Here is a 21,078-nt window from a genome sequence, read left to right on the forward strand (position 1 = left end):
TCGAGGTATGGGTATGTCTATTTAATGAGACACAAATCTGAAGAATTTGAAAAGTTCAAAGAATTCAGATCTGTAGTAGAAAACAGCTAGAAAGGAGTATTAAGACACTTCGATCTGATCGAGGTGGAGAATACTTGAGTGCTGAATTTTTGGATTATCTAAAAGAGAATGGGATTCTCTCACAGTGGACTCCGCCAGCAACACCACAATTGAATGGTGTTTCTGAACGTCGTAATCGAACTTTGATGGACATGGTTCGATCTATGATGGGATTCACTGAATTGCCTACATCGTTTTGGGGCTTTTCGCTTGAAACTGCGGCAATGTTGTTGAATAATGTCCATACAAAGCCAGTAGATAAAACACATATGAGATTTTGATGGGAAAAACTCCCAAACATTCTTATTTGAGAATATGGGGAAGTCCTGCTTACGTGAAGCAGACAGTGGGAGACAAATTGGATAGTAGATTCATTTTGTGCTACTTTGTAGGATATCCAAAGAATTCTGTTGGATATTATTTTTATCATCCCAATGAAGCAAAAGTGTTTGTTTCAAAAATGCCACCTTTTTGGAAAGGGAGTTTCTATTAGATAGAAAAGGCAAGATGATTGAACTTGAAGAAATTCAAGATACTCCCTCAAATTTAGAAGTTGAACCTAATCCCCTAGAACCAGTAGTTGAAGTACAAGCTCCTAGAAGGTCTGATAGAGTTATTAGACCACCTGCCAGATATACACTTCTTCATGAACAAAGCCATGATGAGCATTGTGTTGGATGTGATTCAATGAATTTCAAAGAAGCAATATCTGATACTGATTCAACCAAATGGCTTGAAACCATGCAGTCAGAAATGGACTCTATGTATTCAAACCAAGTCTGGACATTAGTGGATCCACCTGAGGGAATCGTTCCAATAGGATGCAAATGGATCTACAAAAGAAAGCTTGGGCGGATGGAAAGGTAGTGATCTTGAAAGCAAGACTGGTTGCAAAAGGTTATACTCAAAGGCAAGGAATTGACTATGAGGAAACTTTTTCAACAGTCGCTATGTTTAAGTCCATTAGAATACTACAAGCCATAGCAGCATGGTATGACAATGAGATATAGCAAATGGATGTAAAGACTGCATTCCTCAATGGAAACATCAAAGAAGAAATTTATATGTCTCAACCTGAGGGATACACATCAGTAGGAAGTGAGCATAAGGTATGCAAACTTTAGAGATCAATATATGGTCTCAAACAGGCATCAAGGAGTTGGAACCTCAGATTTGATAGAACTATCAAAGAGTTTGGTTTTGCTAAGAATCCTGAGGAACCGTGTGTGTACAAGAAAGTTAGTGGGAGTGCAGTGACATTCCTAGTGCTTTATGTTGATGATATCATACTCATTGGAAATGATGTAGGATTATTGCAATCAACTAAAGTATGGTTGGCCAGTAAATTCTCCATGAAGGATATGGGTGAAGCATCCTATGTATTGATAATACAAATCTTTGGAGATAGATAAAAAAGGATGTTGGGACTCACCCAAGCCACTTATATCAATACCATTCTGAAGCGATTCTCTATGGAGGAGTCCAAGAGAGGATACTTACCGATGTATCATGGTGCTACTCTATCTAAAGCTATGTGTCCCAAAACTGATGAAGAGATAGAGATGATGACACGTATTCCATATGCGTCAGCCATTGGTAGTATCATGTATGGTATGATATCGATGCGTCCTGATGTTGCTTACGCTTTAAGTGTTACAAGCAGATATCAGGTGAACCCTGGTCCAATGCATTGGAAGTCCGTGAAAGATATTCTTAAGTACTTGAGAATGACTAAGAACTTGTTCATGGTCTATGGGGGTGGAGAATTAAAATTGGAAGGCTACACTGATTCTAGCTTCCAATGTGATGTAGATGATTCGAAATCAACCTCTGGTTTTGTATTCATTCTTAATGGTGCGGCTGTCTCTTGGAAAAGTTCCAAGCAAGACACCGTTGCGGATTCCACTACTGAAGCTGAATACGTTGTTGCATCAGCTGCAGTCAAAGAGGCAGTTTGGATGAGGAATTTTGTCCAAGAGTTGGGCGTCATTCCTAATGGAGTTGATCCAGTCCCGGTGTACTGCGACAACAATGGTGCCGTTGCGCAAGCGAGGGAACCAAGGTCTCATCAAAGATCCAAACATATACTGAGGAAGTTCCACATCATCCGGGAGATTGTGGGAAGAGGAGACATATCAGTCGAAAGAGTTCCCTCTGCAGATAATGTTGTCGATCCACTTACAAAGCCCTTGCCAGGACCATTGTTTGAGAAGCATCGCGAAGCAATGGGACTAAAGTTTATGGGTAGTTGGCTCTAAGGCAAGTGGGAGATTGTTAGAGTAGATGCCCTGTAAGCCAACTGTTGGCTAGGAATTTATTGACTCAGTTGTAATAAACAATCTTTATTTTAATATAATTTAATGTTTCATGGTTTGTTATTTCTTTATCTGTATACCCATGTGAACAACATAGATAAAGACCTTGATTATACTTTAATACAAATGAATCGTAATTCGATGTTGAAACTCATTTGCTGTAATATCTAAATCTGTTCCTAGTCGATTCAGCCGCCTAAAACATGGATAAAGGTCGCTTGAGCTCGAGACTAGCATCTGTGATGTTGTGTACCGTGTTTCTTGGTAAGGGTATGTAGATGTCCAAACATACAGATAGGTAGTCATATGATGATTATACCGAACAACCCTCCCTCGGACTTTCCAAGTGGTTATCATTCATCGAGAGGATAAGTCTGTGGTTATGATTGTACACCATAGTCCTTACGACCTGGGACAACACTGAGGCTCTATATGCTAGGGCTGGACTTTGACTCGTTTAGCGGCTTCAGGAGGGTCATCAGGTGGCGAGATTGGGTACAGTTGCGACACATGTAGGAGCCAGTGCATTGTAGTCGGGGATTCACTGCTCACCTACGGGTGTGGATATCCTATTTGATATGATGAAATAATAGTGCATGGAATCTCTGGCCAGAGTACGAAATGTACGTTAGAGAAGGAGTTCTCCAACAGTACATGCGGTGCCACATTTTATAGTTATCACATAGTAATCGAATTAATATGCAACCCTCGATGAACCAATGGTTGCAGATTCGATCGGGATATGTGAGATGAAGGGACCGTACTGTACGTTAATCATAATCGACTAGTTCTTCCAGGCACTATCAGTGATACCTAGGGGATCATGGGCGATGCTACTAGACGCTCTTACCATGATCCGATGGTGCAATCACAAATGAGTTCTGACATTCTTGATCGACATATTGAAGAAAAGAATGTGGCTGACTAAGGTAAGCCCGAATAAAAGATTATGTCCTGAATCACAAAGAGTTGTAACCCACGGCTAGTTGTTTCCCTGAACCATTGAGGGTCACACAAGCACTGGCTTACTTGTTCCCGTTGAGATAATAAATTCCATGAGTTGAATTTATAAGAAATAAGTTTGATATGATGAATCGATAAGCTTATAAATAAATTTTATAAAAGCTTATAGAAATTTTGAGAGCATGACTGCTAAAGACAGTCAAAAGAAGTAAACATGTTTTATTTAGATTTTGGTGATCTCCCAAATATATATGTATTAAAATAAAATCAAGATTGAAAGAGGTTGGCATGCATATTTAGAATCTTTAATTAATTTAATTAATTAGATTAATTAAGTTAAGAAAAGATTAGAAATAATATTGAGGGATTTTGATTCCCAATTTACGTAACATGCATCCACAAGGATTTTATTGAAATTCATTGACTTGATTAATAAGATTAATTAAGGAAATGAAAATCAATTATTCAAATTAATAATATATGTTGGAGATCACCGAAACTTAAAAAAGGAACAAGGATTTTGATTCTTTTTGAAATAAGGCATTGACCGAAGATTTTAAAATGATGATAAGGGGAAAGTCTCCATGGGATATTATTCTAATTCTCTTCTAAAATCCATCGGCTCTTAAAAACTTGAGAAGAAAAGTTCTGCTCCAAAAAGGGTTTTTGAACCATTTTGATTTCTTGATCTCAAATACAAAATCTTCTACACTTTCTAGTGCGAGTTAGAGGAGGAATAATTATTCCAGTCGTGGACATGATTCGGAGATCGAAGAAAGTTCGAAGGGAGTTACAACAAGAGCTACATCCGCTAATAACGAAGTAGTTGGTGCAAAGTGAATATTCACGAAAGGTATACTTTAAACATCCTATGTATGTTCAATTCACGAAAACCATACGAGTGTCCAAACGAATTATTTTGTTTTTCAAAATAAAATAAAAAAATTTTAAACTTCCGCTGCGCTTGGGCACGTAGAAACCGAGATCCAACAAGTATATGGCGAATCTTTCGCATGTATTGAAATTTGAGCCGTTGCAGCTCCCTCCGCCCTCCGAACCTATCTTATGATCAAAGACCAGTGCAAATCTTGGACAGACAGGAGAAAAGACTTCGGAACAAACTGGTCAAGTTAGTTAAAGTCAAATGGCTCAATCATTCGGAGGAGGAGGCTACGTGGGAATTGGAGCCAGAGATGAAGAGTCGATACCCCGAGTTATTCGGTAAGTTTTAATTTCAAGGACGAAATTTCTTTTAAGGAGGGAGAGTTGTAGAACCTGAAAAATTAGATTACGTATAGCCATGCATAATTACTATTATTTAAAGTAAAAACGATTATATATATATATATATATATATATATATATATATATATATATATATATATGAAGGGTTTAATTCATTTTGATATTTGTTAAGTCATGATCATTTATTTTAAAACGCGGAGGTTTAGTTTTATCTTTTTGGTTAAATACGAGAGGCCGGGCTGGAGTTTGAAGTATTGAGATAAAATTAATAATAAGAAAACATACCTAAATTTAATTTAAGCCAAGGAATATTTTATTTTAAAGATAGATAATGTTTTAAGATTTATTAAGTTAATTGGAGTTAACTTATTAAATAAGTTCTTCTATGTCCAATATTTAGTTAAAAGCCTAAATTAAAATGTGTAACCAATTGGGATAAATTAATCTAGGCCTAATATATTCAAGAATTAAAACCTAACATTTTAATAATAAATTGTCAGACCAAGCCATGCCATGCAAGAAATTTTTACCCTAATTTAATTTACTAATCTACTAAAATACTTAATGGGTGTTTAAAACTTTAAGAATTTAAAATACAAGATTTAAGCCATATTTTTACTTTGCTTTTGTTAGAAAATTTTTGCCATCACACCCCCTAATTCCCCTCAATCCAACCATATAACACATAATTCCATATCTCTCAAGCAACAAGGATAGAAAGATTGGATTTGCCATTCAAACTCCCCGTTTAATTTGCAACCTTCAACTTCATTACCTATCCTTTTTCTCCCACCCATACCTTCGAAATTATCAGAGAAACCAGCAGCAAAAATCGTGAAGTAGCAGCAGTATAATAAGAAAATAAATTCAACTCCGTCTCCGCTGCGCCATGTTCGTCGTATTGCTTTGTTTTATTCAAAACAAATTTTAGGCATGTATATATTGATTCTTTTCTCTTCAATCAAGTCATATAGGTATCTTTAAACCATTTAAACCGAATTTGACAGTAACCATGCGAAAAATCGTTCAGGCCCTTCCCCTCAACCCTTTTTGCTTTAAACTCACGTGTGTGTGTGATCTTGTGGTTTCAGGACGTTGCATCGGTTCAAGGAATTCCAAGCTGAACCTAGGAATGTACTAGAGTGTGTTAGAGTCATGTTGGTTCATTAGTTCAAACCCATGCACGCAGGATGAAGGCTTGACAGCAACTTTCCCATAGTTGCAAGTTGGAGTCACGATTTTTGTGTTTGGTTGTCTAATGTGAAAGTTCGAACCTTGATTGGCCCAGAGCCTAAAACCGTGGTTAGAAACTTCCCTTAGCATGTTTAAGACGTGACCAAGACAGTCTTTCAAGGCTTGGTCCATGGATCCATCAAGATTTTACAACAACAAACCAAGTGCTCCTCTATTTTCTGTTCATTTCCTGTACGGGTTAAGCTTCAGCTTTTGGGGTTTTGGTGGGATCTTGGTTGGCTTTTAGCCCTTAGCCATGGTTCACACAATACCTCATCATGTCTAAATCAAGCCATGGTCGATTATATGGCCACTGTAACGTTACAAGACAACAAACAATTCAACACAACACACTACACGAAATTTGGTGCTCTCGGTGGGAACTTTGGATTGTCCTAGGTATTTGCTTGAATTGTGGTTGGCCTAGTGCCCTTTAGCCATGGTTCTTAGCCACCCCTTAGGATTTTGGTAATAGAATTTGGTCGGTGGTTCAAGCCACAATTTCCATTAGTTCTTCAACCACGCAAAGGAAGCGCAGCTGCTGCCGCGGGTTTTGACAGCATATTTGTCCCGGTCCAGGAGGTTAGTTCGAGTTATTGTTAGGCATTTAGCCTATGGCCTTGGACTGGACAGTACCTCAATGAGTTGGGAAGGTCATGTTTTTGGCCGTTTGTCATTTGGTTAAGTTTAGAGGTCGTACGAGAATTTATGGTGCAATGTGCCAAAGTGACTCTCGAAAGATCGTTTCATGATTTTGGCCTCCATTCACTATTTTTCGTGTATTACAATTCTTAGGGATACTATTTCATTATGTTAGGTGCATTTTAATAATTACTAAACGATGGTTCGATGTCGGTTCGGGTTGGTACGGAGTCATGGTTGGAAATTAGATTGTTGGTCTCGTTTGTCTTGTTTTTGGCTCGGATATGAAGTTTTTGCCAAGTTGAGATTATTTTCATGTTTTCTCATGTTAGGATTAGGTCCCAGCAAGCCTGAGAACGATCCAACTCATCCGGTTAAATAGGGTTATATTTATATTAAGTGCATAAAATATAAAATATTTATTTTTGAGATATATGTGATATGTCTTGTGGCCACCTCACGCTTATGGGATCTCTTTATCCGGTGACTTACGACCGGTCTACGATTATGTATGGGTACAGACATCCAGTCCAAGGGCTGTGGTGATTTCTACCGCTCAGTATACTGTGGTTTAGTCTGATCAGACGTTCATGTTATGTTATGGGCCACTTGCGTTGAAACATTATCTCTACTAGAAAAATCTCGATATAGTATTTCATGACAGGGCTCTATCGAGCAAATCTTTTACGTACGGATTTCTAAGATATGCACGTATTTATACTTACTCATGACACGATTTTCACCTTACGCTTTACGATACGATATTTTTACGTTGCATGCGATCTTATGATATATTTACTTGCTATTCACGATATATGCATGCTGAGTCTTTAGACTTACTAGGCTTGATTGTTGTAGGTACTGATGAGGTCGGGATTGAGGGAGGGGACCAGTGAGCTAGCTTGGGTCAGCAGTAGCAGGAACCCGAGGACCTCGCATTTCATCATTTATTTTTTATGTTCAAAGCCAGTTTTCTATAGGTTGAATTATTTTTAAGGCGTGGTTTTGAACACAATATTTACTTTCGCTGTTATTTTAAGTTAAATCTATTTATCAGTTTATTTTAAGAATGATGCATGTTATTTATTTAAAGAGAAAAATTTTAAATAATTCCGCAAAATTTCAAATACGAAATACGGGCCTTTACAGAAGGTCTCGTGCATATGCGCGGAACCAATGCACGCATATGAGCGAGACAGGCAGAGAATCTCGTGCATATGCGTGCGGACATGACGCGTATATGCACGGGAATGGCAGAGGACCTCGCGCATATGCGTGAAGAGAGGGCGCGCATATGCGCGAGCTGCTGTGATGGTTACGCGCCGAGACAGAATGTCTCGGACATATGCGCCGAGGAGAGTCGCGCATATGGGTGAGACGTGCTGCACCAAGAGAAAGCCACCTATCCTTACCATGAAACTTGATATATATATATATGTGTGTGTAATTTTTCATTCCTCTAGCAAGACAGAATCGAGAATTCACCTCAAAAATTCCCAAGCTTCATCTCATCATAGAATTGTGATTTTAAAGGAACTGATTATCAGAATTTTGATTCGAACACATTTCTGTAATCCTCTCGTTAGAGGCTTCGACAAGGCGTAAGTTTTCTTATGTTTTGATATGGTTTGAAAATATGTTATTGAAGGAATCAGATATGATTAATATATGGTGTTCTTGAGATATTAGACATCTTATAATCGAAATCGGATTGAAAAACAGATACCGTATGAATTTTTTATGATTTTTCATATTTGATTTGATTGAGATTATACAGATTTGGTATTAGATTGTGTTTGTTGATTAAGTATGAGAGGCTTCAGATTGGTTTCATGTTGTTGGTATCATTGGTATAGTGAGACTGCGCCGTTATGCCGTTAAAACAGACTTAGATTGAGTTTTGATTATATATGGTATTGTTTGGGGTATATGTTGATATTGTATTCCTCGAATATGTCATTCCAGATTGATATTGAAGATTTCGAAGACAGAATAGAGCCGAAACCCGACAAAAGAAAGGTATAAATCAATGTTAACTGGGAGATACGACTCGAATTAGATTTGACTTGAGTTTTCCTAAACCACATACTTGTTTGCTATTGTTTTAATACCTTTGTATTACTTGAAAGAATATGCTTATTCTATTGATTTATAGAAAAGCAGAGAATAGAAGATAGATGTCGAGAACTAGTCATTGGCAAATGTGCCAAGTCTTGGGCAGAGGTGCCTAGACATTAGATGTTTGGTTATATCGATGTTGTTTAGGAGTAGATTGACTTCTATTGCTGAGATTCGATATAATGTGCCAACGTCCGGGAACCGAGATCCATAGACTAGACTAGATCAGAGTTGAGTCAGACATGATCAGTCAAAGAGTTTGATTTATAAGAAACTTTGAAGTTGCTTCTTGGCTTTGAGACTTTCTGGAAAATTCTGCACTTTTTCCACTATGTGTTCTTGCAGAATAATTCCTGATTCATCGATTTCAATTCCGAGGAATTCAATCTTCCTTGTTGCAATGACTGCTTTCTTTTAGATAAAACCAGTCCTTCTTTTTTGCAAACATTAGAGAAAATCTCCAAATGCTTAACATGTTCATTCATATCTTTAGATGCTATTAAAACATCGTCAATGTAAAAAACATAAACTTAAAATAATCTTTAAAAAGATTATCCATCTTTCTTTGAAATATCTGGGGTGAATTAGCCAATCCCATTGGTAATACTTCCCAAATATAATGTCCTTGAGGTGTGTAGAAAGCTGTGAATTTCTTGCTTTCTTCCTGCATCCGAATTTGGTAAAATCCAGACTTACAATCGAATTTAGAAAATATCTTGGCGTTGTGTATACAACTAATCAAGTGTTCTCAACTAGGTATAAAATACCCATCAAACTCCATAATTTTATTAATTTCTTGATAATTACTAACCAATCTGGGTTTTCCTCGTTTTATCTCACCATGATTCTTACCAAAAAACCTGGACTGCTATATTGTGACATACCTGCTTTAATCAAACCAAGGTCCAAATGTTCCTTGATTATAATCTGCATATCCCTTTGATCAATGATGTTCATTGGGATGGGTTTACAACGGACAAATTCATATTCTTTGCCTTCCTTAATCTTAAGGCAAGCCTTGAGTTGATTTCTGTCCCACCATGCCAAAGGATCTTCATTATAATTTTCTCTGATCCTCTTCTTGACATCTTCCAATGATACCTCAGCTTCAAACTCTACTTCATTTGTATGTAGAGTTATCTTAAGGTATTCTATATCTTCTGGTTGGAGTTCTTTATCTGCTCTCAACTGGAGCATTGTTTCTCCAAACCGTCTTGAATCCTTCATTTTTGGGTTCAAAAGTTTTCTTGAATCACCACGCTTGCTGCGAAACTGGATTGGAAATTTTTTGTAAAATGCCTCTCGTAGTCTCTGGACTACGATTTTATGATCATAGAGTGTTGTGAACACTAATCGTCTAGTCTCATTTTCTTGAGTATAGGACTTAAACATTTGTAGGAAATTATTTCCTAACAATATGTCAGCTCCTGTGTCATGAAAATAAATTGGTGGTGTCTTTACCTTGTACCAAGGTGTTTGGCCAGCACCGCCAATCATGATTTCAGTCATCATAATCTCTTTACATAGTATCAAGATTCTTCTGGAAAAATCTCTCCCAGCAATCTTGGGTAATTCTTCTTCCAAATTATTTGGAAAAACTCCTCGTTTTGCTGTGCAGATTCCAGCTCCTGAATCAATATAAGCAGCAAAATATTCTGCCTTATATTGTTCATATAACATTCCTACTAGAATGTATATGGAAAATGGACTTGTGGACATTGGATTTTCCACATTTTATCCTCTGCCATAAACTCCATTCCATATTCTAGACGTTTCCAAGGTTTGTGTTCCTCGAGAAACTCTAGTCCAAGAATCAGTCTATCTGATTCTTTCTCTGGAATTCCTTGGATATGAACTTCCAATTCTCCGATATTAATCAGTCCTTGGTATGTTCCTATAATAGGTTGTTCTAAATAGTATATGGTATTACAAAGAAATTTATTCCTTTTCTTCGTAATATCAAATATTATTTCTACTTCCTTCCACCCTTCTGGGCTTCTAAGCTTTCCCATTGTAGAGAAACTTTTCAGCTCCTGTCGGGTTTCTATGACAGGTGTTTTTCCCCATCTGTAACTTGTAATTCTATCTCCTTGAAAAGATAGTCTTCTTGATTCCAATCTAAGATTTTGATTCCTTTGTAGAATCGATTTGTCTTGGATCTGGATATATGTTACCTGTATTAAAGGAGACTCTACTCTTTCTGGATAAATTGCCTGAGCAACTTTTTCGAATATCTCAGGGATTTCAATAAACTCATTTCTAATAAACAATTCAGAATGATGTGTATTAGATAGAGCATATGAAATCTGATAGGTAATAGAATATGGCATATTACCTTCTTTGATCAGCCTTTTTTCCTCGAAGTTGTGATGTAATGTCAAGGCTCGGCTGAAATCTCAATCTGCCAGGTTGTAGGCTATCCTTGGATAGATTACTCCTAATATTTTAGCTGCACAGAGGTTTCCTGAGATTATTCCCAATACTGAATCTTGTAGATTCCCCATTTTTTTATCGCATATAGCAATATCAATAGGCGAATCTATCCTTTCTTTGAAAGCAGCCTTTATCATAATCTGGATTGCTCCGATATGAATCCAGGACATGGTCCTTGCTACTTCTATCTTGAGTTTTTGTAATTCTTCCTTAATTTCTTCGGAAGGAATTAACTGCATCTCCATTCTATTTCCTGTAAGTTCCATCGGGATTGTCATTTCCCTTCTAGAAACTTTATAGATTAGATGATGCTTTCTGTTTCTTAGGCCAAGACTTCCTAAGAATTTTTCTACCTGTCCTGCAGAGAAACCTTGATATCTCTGTAGACTCGGATTTTCTCTCATGATTCTTTGAACCATGTTATGAGATATTGTAGTCTGGCTGAAAAATCCAGACAGATCTTCATGTGTTTCGTGTCGAAACACCTTGTCTTCAGTCAGATTCTGATTCTGTTCCATCAGATTCTTCCTGACTTAAGACTTCTTCTTCTTCATATATACTTTCATCTGAGGCAATATCCTCAAACCTGTATACTTGAATAAGATCTTGATAACAAACTGCTTCTTCAATATCCGGGGTAGGATCAAAGCGTTTAATACCTCTTTTTTCATTTTCTGGACAGTTGGTCGAGATATGACCTCTTGCTCCACATGTCCAGCAATTACAGTCCTTGAAACTTTCATTAGCCCGAGTATGAGCTCTTCTGAAAGTTTTTCTTTGTAGGTGTTCTTCTTGTGCTTCGAGAGGTGCTTGGGATGATATCCTACTTCTTGATGGTCCGCTTCTTTGTCCAGATTTGTAAGATCTAGCTTTCTTTTTAGACCATACTGTTCTTGGTTTCCAAGAACTTCTTCCACTTCTAGCATAAGGATGAGTTCTAAAACTTTTCTTTTTATGCATCTATGGTTTACTTCCAATAATTGTTGGAAGATCATTTTCCTTACAACACAAAGGAAGTTATTTTGTTGATACCCCTTAATCGTTTGTAATTCTTTTGTAATGCTGCCATGTGATACCATTCTGCCAACTTTCCTTTAAGGAAAGAGGCTCTTCTTGCCAACGTATCTTGATTACCTGGTACGTATTCCTTTATGAGCATTTCTCTCCAATGGCTTGGCAATTTTGCGAAGAAAAGTTACATAGCTATATCTTCTTCTACTCCTGAATTCTATTTATATTTAGTGAATAACATAATGTATTCATCCACTAAACATATGTCATGTCATGTAATTCAAGACTATACAGAGCTTGAGTGTATTTCTTCTTCTTCTCTGTATCTTGACTATTGAATTATTCTACCCCTATAAAGTGCGCTTTAAATAGGGTAGCCATTTTTCCAGCGATCTCACTAAGAGATTCACTAGCTAGGACTGACTCCTTCATGTCTAATGAAGTCATGCCCAAAGCAATTTTCACTGATCCCATAAGACTCATTTCTAACAGTTTAATAAATCCTTCTTTGTTGAGATCAAGTGTTTCTGCTGCAGTTCTCATAGCAGATGTTTAATCGTCTATGAGATCTTCTCTGTTTTTGAAGTCTAATATATCAAGGTTAAGCATAACCCCGTAAGGATGTATAGGATCCAAAAAAATTTTCCCATAGGGTGTTTGGTATAAAGGAATTTGATTTCTCCTTGCCCTTGTTCCCGCTGGGTGTATGGAAATCAGTTTGAGATTCCCTCATATTTATATTATGAGATCCCATACTTTACCTAGGTGGTTCCTGAGAAGATGACCAAGTTATAGCAGGTGGTGTTTCACCTACTGCTGTGTTCATCTTTAGATCTACTACTTTGAGATTTGCGAAAGATTCCGCAAGCTCTTGTAGATCCTCCAGACCAATCCTTTCTAAAGTTGTCATCAGATTAATTTTTTTTCTGAGACAGACTTAATTAGATTGATCATATTTTCTTTTTCAGTCAGATGTTTTGACACCACTCTGGTCTTCCCTTGCTGATGTAACAAAGGTTCGGTACCAAATGATGGTGGTAACCATCCTCCTGAAGTTCTTTTACTGTAACTTGGTTGTTGTTCTATTTTTTGAATTCTTGTTTGAATATCCTTTAATATCCCAAGAATTTCTTCATGGGTTTCGAGGATTTTCTCAACCCTTTGAGGTACAAAGTATAGCATATTGCCATAATTTTGTACTGTCTTCTGTATTTTCCTAAGATCTGAAGAGAGCTTAGAGGAATCTGGAACTATCTCCAGAAACTTATTTGTTTGAATCATAAGTTTACCTGAGATTTTACCTGAGGGTGCCGTAGCTTACCTTTCTGTTTCTGATATCTAATAATAGTTAGATGCACTTGTTTATATTCCAAAATATTGGAATATTCCTTGTAAACTATTTTTCTCGAACCGAAGTTCGGATTCATAATTTTTTAAAAATTCTCCTTCTCATACAATTAGTTACTAATAATAATAAAATTTGTTTTTGAAATTAATTAACCTTTCGTTCTGATACCATTTTCGAAAGCGCGGAGGATCAATTAAAATCAATAGAGAATAAGGGGTATTTTTGTCTTTTAAACTTATAGGGAGTTTAAACAAAGGTTTTTAGGTATAGGGAGTTGGAATAAATTTGAGTTGGGCGTTAGGGATTTATTTACAATTTACCCGATAAAAAAAGTAGAAGTATTTTTTATAACCACCTTAAGTATTTCTATTTTTTTAATTTTTAATTAAATATTTGTAAGATAAAAAAGTAGAAGACATTAATTAAATTGTTGTAAGATAAAAAAGTAGAAGACATAAAATAAAATTAAAAATATAACCCTGGATCCATCTAGCGAATCCGAATCGGACAGGTGTCCTAACGCGTGGCGCAGCTACTAAACCACGAGCCTGGCACGCTAGAAAGTTCTCTGCGCTTTTATCTCTCTGAAAACCCTAACCCCTAAACTTCTTGATCTGATTTAGAGAGAAATGTCCTCGTTCAGTGAAGCACCGCCGGGTGATTCCAAAGCCGGAGAGAAGATCTTCAGGACTAAGTGCGCGCAGTGCCACACCGTCGACAAAGGCGCCGGCCACAAACAAGGTTATCCCCTGATCCGACGCTATTCTCCTTGTTAAGTTATATGTTTTTTGAAAATTTATTTCTTGGTATTAGATTTCATTTTAATATTTTAGTTAATCTGTGTATTAACTTTTGAAAGCTCACCCACATGGATTCTTGATCGAATTCTGCACGCATGATGGCCACAAGGTTTTCCTCAATTGTAATTAACGTAGTTGGTTAGGCTATAATTTCGCTATTTACTGAACTTTGATTCATATGTTCTGATTTATATCATCAGCTAATTTTGTGATTGTATACATGCACATCAAAGGTAACTCCATTAAATTCCTGTTTCATCCAGTGCTACAGTTAGAACTTTTGTTCCGTGTTAAGTTTCTCCATATCTTACTTGTGATTCCCCACCATACGCAAATCCCAAATTGGAGCGGGCTCTATCCGATATATCGGCTCTACTATTGGCTGCTTGTTTCTACTATTATTTTATCTCTGCTGATTATGTTACCATTACTGCTTGTAGTTTCTCTACTCGTCACTTCTCTTTTCTCTACGGGCTAAGGCACTTCTTCCTCTTCATTTCTTTTAGTTAAGTTAACTTCCCCTGGCTGTATCCGAATTTGAGCACGTATATTACTGATAGATAGAGGCATGATTGAGTTGGTCGCTTTCGCGGCTCGTGAGGGAAGATTAGGGAGTTTGGTTTTGGTTTAAGATGAAAATTCAAACCAAACCATATTTTATCAATTTACAAAATTTGGCTCGTGTGTGAAGGTTTGGGTTATTTTATTTGGTCTAAGTCTGCAATAGATAAAGTCTAAATGTAACTATAATATTTACAAAGCTCGCTTATAATAGAACACAATCTAAAAATCAAATAAATATTTCTATAGTCAAGAAAAACTTACTTAATTAACATTTTTTATGTTAAGTTAATCAGTTTGGATAAGTTTGATTTAGTTTATTTTAAAGCAAAACATGGGTCAAACCAATTTTTCGGTTTGGTGAATTTTGAAACCACTCTTCCCGTGGTTGACTGAAAACAAATCAAACCACGTGATTTGGTTTTGTTTTACATTTTGGTTCGGTTTGGTTTTTGAACGCCCCTAGTTAAGATGATGGTTCCATGCCTAAGTTTGCATTAACTATTGGTATATCTTTTGTTATATAGAATCAGCTTTTTGCTTCGGTTTAATGTTCTTCGTTCTACTTCATGCTTGTAATTTTCTCATGCACGTGCATTAATGATAGTATCATGCCTTAAAAATATCCAGGTCCCAACTTGAATGGCCTTTTGGGAAGACAATCTGGTACTACACCTGGTTATTCTTATTCTGCTGCCAACAAAAATATGGCTGTGCACTGGGAAGAGAATACCCTATACGAGTACCTACTTAATCCTAAGAAGGTATTTACCATGCACTGTGTGAATTATGTGATTGGCAGAATTGAGATTGTTTGCTATAAAATTTTTTTTTCCAGCTTGTCAAGCCTTGCCTGCGTTTATTCGTTAGACAAAATGTTTTGCATTATTTCGTATTGCCCATAACAGCATCTAGATTGTCAATGTCTGTAACTGAAGATGCATGCTTATAGAAATTATTTGGGACTGGAAGTTCTCGTCATTTTGACTTGTTCCAGGGGATTAGAACTTGAAGTTTGTCCATTAGAGGTAGATTTTGTGCATGTGGTTTGTTTTGAGGTTTATGCGGAAAAATAAAATGTTTTTTGGTGGGTCTTTGGGAGAATCACTGGTGGATGTTGATTCTGAATTTCTGATCATATAAATCATTAATGATGACAAAAAAAACTATAAACATACTGAGATTTGAAGTGACAATTATCCTGATAATTAGCTCATGATATTTTGCTCTGAGAGGGTTGATTTTGAATTAGCAAGTGTCAAAAAAAAAACTTGGGTTGATGGTCTAGTCCTAAGTCTCTGGCTATGTGGTTGTTTAAAAGTATGTCAGCTTGCTGAAGAGCGGAGTAGGGTGATGGGTTTGTGCGAATCAGTTCTAGATTTGCATCTTTCTCCCCCTTGTCATGTGGGTGGCAGGACCACAATCACTGTTGTTTGTTTAGGTGCATTTCTGTTCATCCGATGAAACTGCATTTATCTTATATGCTTTGCAAGTTTGGTAGTTGATGGTACTGCTAATTTTAGACCCTGATTCACTGTGCGTCCATCCAGATTTTTTTTGAAATCTGGATTACTTTTTAATGTGATCATTTGGGGTCAGGACCTTGTTCTCAATGAACATTATGCTATGGTTCTCTCTGATATAAAGATTATCACCTTTGTGGCCCCACCCCTTTTTCGCTGGTTCACTATTTGGATTAGGCTTTCCCGCTCGTTTTGCTGTCAATTTTTTTTTTGTTTTGCCCTCTTGTTATTCTGGTGACGTACATATATACCCGTTGCCCGTTGTTCAGTTCTCTGATTCTCTGGTGTGATATTCGTATAAGTGTCCCTTGCTACACAAACGTCTTACATTCAGACCAAACAGTTAATCGTCATTTATTATTATTTTTTAAATAACTCTATTTATTACTTTTCATAGTGGGATAGTATGCTTTTTTCAGATAGCAAACCTGATTGATTTCAATCAAATCCGAAAATGACTTCTTTGTGTTGGTGCAGTACATACCTGGAACCAAGATGGTTTTCCCTGGTCTTAAGAAACCTCAAGAGCGTGCGGATCTTATTGCGTATCTTAAGGATGCAACTGCTTGAAGATTCTTATCTCCTAGAGAGCACTATCACATTTTTTGACCGTCAGGAAAAATTTGTTATTGATTCAAATGGGTTTCTACCTTATGTAAAAGTACTTCGATGGTGATTTGTTAAATAAGAGCACCATACTTTTTAAGCTGTATCGTGTATCTGTCTGCATCAGTAGAGAATTCTGTGTGCTTGTGATGATTCCTATTTTCGCCTCGGTATACTGAAGATATCTCTGGTTTTCTTGTTTCTTTCTTGCGGTTATTCATTTTTGCAGTGTGGTTTATTATGACAATTTATCAGAGGTTAATCGATGTCCTTATCAATGATGTGAGGATGTTGGTGAGATGAAATTGGTAACTTTATTATATGTGGTTGTGAGTGTTGATAATTTCATCTCATGGATATGCAAAGGTAGTTGAAAGTAATTTTTTATGTTGTTAAATAAATGAGGATTTAAAAACAATAAAATTGTATTAAATGAAATTAAATTATATACAATTAAAATTTAAATCTTATAGGAAATTAAGTAGTATTAGTAATTAAAAAATTAAAATTAACATCTTCACCCATAAGATTTTTTATTTTTACTTTTTATAAATTTTACTTTTTTTAAAAAAAAGTTACTATTAATTTTAATTATACAAAATATCTAGATTAATCTAAAATTAAATTTGTAACAAACCGTACTTCTCATACTTAAAATTTGCGAAAAAATTAAAAATTTTCTTAAATAAAAACATCCATACGGTCGTCACTCAACATTCATAAAATAAACCTCACAATCATCCGTCACCAATAAAATTTTGCTAAAAGAAACTGTCTCCAAATATTTCGCATCCAAATGTATAAAAATCAGAGTATTTTAAACTTGCATAAAAACATAAACATTGCGGACCTCGGGTCTAGCCTGCCACTCAGCCCAAGCCTGCCCCTTGGTCATCACCTCCTGTCTCCTCAACATAGTCACCTGCATCGATCAAGTCTAGTGAGTCTAAAGACTCAACACGTATAAACTGGGATAACGAGTACTACATAATAAAATTGCATTCATCTTAAAAATAGGGTGTACATAACTTGAAGCTTGGACTTGCATAATACTTGGACATACGTTACGTACATAATTTAGACGTGCCATCAACATAAACTTTCATAAACATACTGCATACTTGAACATACGTAACTTCATCATTTTGCGTAGAGGCATGTTTCAAAGCAAGTGACCCATAACATAATAAACGCCTGATCAGACAAACCACAGTACTGGGCTGACAGGGACGTATCCACTGCCACATACATGAGATCCCCGTTCATAATTTAACGGGCTGGTTGGTCCCCGTTCATAATTTAACGCTTTTCAACCACGATCTAACCCGTTCATAATTTAACGGGGCGGAGAGGTCCTCGGCCACGTTCACCGACTTCCAAACCCATTCATAATTTGGTCACAAGTCAATTAGCATACCTCAAAAACTTAAACATATTTTCTTTGCACGTCATACATACTTACTTGGCGTTGAGGGATTCGTTGGACTTCGATCGGGGCCGTTGCTGCGCATACTGATCATGAATTGACATGCTTAACTTGCATACTTAGACGTAGGTAATCATGCTCACTAACGAGTTCATTCAATTCCTTAGGACGTTCTACAATTCCCATGACTCGACTTTGTAAATCATTGTACTAACCCATGACGTCTAACCTCAAAGCATACTAAATTATTTTCCCCAAAAATGAAGGACACGGACCCCGTATCTACATCCGTGTAGGGGTCCGTGTAGGCTCTGGAAATTGACACCGAAGGAAAGCAACGGCACGGACCCCGTGTCAGGGTCCGGGTGAGGGTCCGTGTAGGTACTGGAAATATACACTAAGTGAAACCCAAAGGCACGGACCCCGTGCCCTCATCCGTGTAGGAGTCCGTGTAGATACTGGAAAAAGACTCCGAGAAGAAAACAAAGGCACGGACCCCGTGTCAGGGTCCGTGTCCGGGTCCGTGTACCCACTGTAATCGCGAACTTACGAAAATTCTGAACACCTAATATTTATCCTTCTAGACTCGGTTATACGGACCATGCACCGACACCTCGAGACCCATCCTAGCATTCCATAATATCAATACAAGTTGTACAAACGTTCCAAAGCAATAACGTTCGCTCTACGACACAAACGACCCAAAATACGACCAATGACATCAAACCGTCTCCTACGACTTCTAATTACTTCGAGTGCCTATCGACATGAAACGAAACCTCAAAGACACTCTTAACATCACTACTAACATACCCGTACGCAGCAACAATCGCCCGTCGATCTCCAACGAAGCCTGCAACAGAAACTTAAAGAAACACAATTTTCGTAAAAGTCACCATTTGAGCAGTCCCACGAAAAGCATCCTAACTCACTCAATTTTCATCCAAAAATTTCGAATTATATATCAAATCGAAGGTATCGAGACGTTCTACAATTTTCTAGTTGAAAGTTTTCTCAAATTATGTACCGAAAATTCGCAGTATTCAGAAAGGACAGTAAAAACGAGTTTTCAGATCTAAAATCCATTCAAAACCGATCCGAATCAATTTCCGTTCAAACGACGAACGTCACACACATACTTTTACGCATAAAACAACGCAACGCTTAATATGACATGATCGATACAGAAAGAACAGATTATACGTGCCTTTTTGATATTTAAAAGTACCGTACGACGACACCGAAGCGGAGATGGAGCGAGGCTTGATCCGGGACGATCGTGACGCTAAAATTCTTTGAAGAAAATTCACAAAGTTTGCTGGAAAAGTTCAGAGGAGGGGGCGGCTGCTATGGGGAGAAAAACCCTAGAATTTTCTCTCTTAAAAAATATAAAATCTGAAACGTAAGGTGAGTGTGTGTGTTTAGTGTGTGTAAAAACGTGTAAGTGTGTGTGAGTGTGTGTAACGTGTGTGTGTGTTTTAATTAGGAGAAACTCTAGCTAAATAGACTATTTAAAATACCAATAAAAAGTTAACACACACTAATTTAATCAAACTCTACAATTAAAATAATTACACACCAATTTTAAAAGTTTCAAACTCTTGAATCTCTAAATACACAATAATGCTTTAAAATATTAAAATTTGATAACTTAATAAATTTCCCCATCCTCAACTTAAAATAAAATACCACATTTTAATTTCCCAAAAATCGTCGCCGGTCTTTTCCTCAATCCCGCCTCGAATGATCGCCTGAAGCATGAAACTCGAAGGACGTTTTAACGTGCATCACATAAACATAGATAATTTAAAATAATGCATTTAAATAAATCATGCACTACTAAGACTGTTTTAAAATTAAATAAATGTTTTAATAATTAATTACATGCATGGGTTATGCGTGTACTGAATTTGGGCACTACAGTTCCTCCCCCACTAATAAAAATTTCGTCCTCGAAATTAAGTCTTACCGAACAACTCCGGGTAGCGAAGTTTCATGTCGACCTCTGACTCCCAAGTGGCTTCCTCCACTGATTGGTTCAGCCACTGAACTTTGACTAGCTTAGTCACTTTGTTCCGGAGTCTGCGCTCCTGTCTGTCGAGGATTTGAGTCGGTCTTTCCTCATAAGACAGGTCTGGAGTCAACTGTAACGGTTCATAACTCAGAACATGAGAAGGATTAGCCAAATATTTCTCAACATCGAGACATGGAACACATTGTGCACCCCGGCCAGATTCGACGGAAGGGCTACACGATAGGCTAGTGTCCCAACTCTGTCAAGAATCTCAAACGGTCCAATGAACCTCGGACTCAGTTTTCCTCTCTTTCCAAATCTCATAACACCCTTCATAGGTGCTATCTTGATAAAAACGTGATCTCCTACGGCAAACTCGAGATCTCTTCTCCTTTTATCGGCATAGCTCTTTTGACGGCTTTGGGCAGTCTTCATTCTCTCACGAATCTTGACCACCACGTCTGCAGTCTGTTGAACTATCTCCGGACCAAGTTCTGTCCTCTCACCAACTTCATCCCAATGAACTGGTGATCTGCACTTCCTCCCGTACAACGCCTCATAGGGAGCCATACTAATAGATGCTTGGAAGCTGTTGTTGTATGTGAACTCCACTAGAGGTAGTCTAGACTCCCAAGTTCCTTGAAAATCAATCATGCACGCCCTTAGCAAATCCTCTAAAACCTGAATCACTCGCTCAGACTGGCCATCTGTCTGCGGGTGAAAAGCTGTACTAAAAAGCAA

At 37.2% G+C, this 21,078-nt stretch overlaps 1 protein-coding gene across 1 annotated transcript; it reads left to right on the top strand.

Annotated features, from left to right (window-relative positions):
* Positions 1-13,909: 13,909 nt before the first annotated feature.
* LOC140829928 (cytochrome c-like) lies at positions 13,910-17,100 on the top strand. Its single transcript, XM_073193215.1, has 3 exons — positions 13,910-14,148; positions 15,399-15,532; positions 16,769-17,100. The coding sequence occupies exons 1-3, from the start codon at positions 14,037-14,039 to the stop codon at positions 16,859-16,861; spliced, it is 339 nt and encodes a 112-aa protein (XP_073049316.1). The 5' UTR covers positions 13,910-14,036; the 3' UTR covers positions 16,862-17,100.
* Positions 17,101-21,078: the final 3,978 nt, after the last annotated feature.

Source organism: Primulina eburnea, chromosome 1 (assembly GCF_022965805.1).
Source record: "Primulina eburnea isolate SZY01 chromosome 1, ASM2296580v1, whole genome shotgun sequence".
NCBI lineage: Eukaryota > Viridiplantae > Streptophyta > Magnoliopsida > Lamiales > Gesneriaceae > Primulina > Primulina eburnea.

What these genes read in the sequence shown, in the direction of transcription:
- LOC140829928 (XM_073193215.1), top strand. Translation starts at nt 14,037, where the DNA reads ATGTCCTCGTTCAGTGAAGCACCGCCGGGTGATTCCAAAGCCGGAGAG. An exon ending in AGGCGCCGGCCACAAACAAG is followed by an intron (nt 14,149 to 15,398) that starts GTTATCCCCTGA and finishes AAAAATATCCAG; the next exon opens with GTCCCAACTTGAATGGCCTT. An exon ending in ACCTACTTAATCCTAAGAAG is followed by an intron (nt 15,533 to 16,768) that starts GTATTTACCATG and finishes GTGTTGGTGCAG; the next exon opens with TACATACCTGGAACCAAGAT.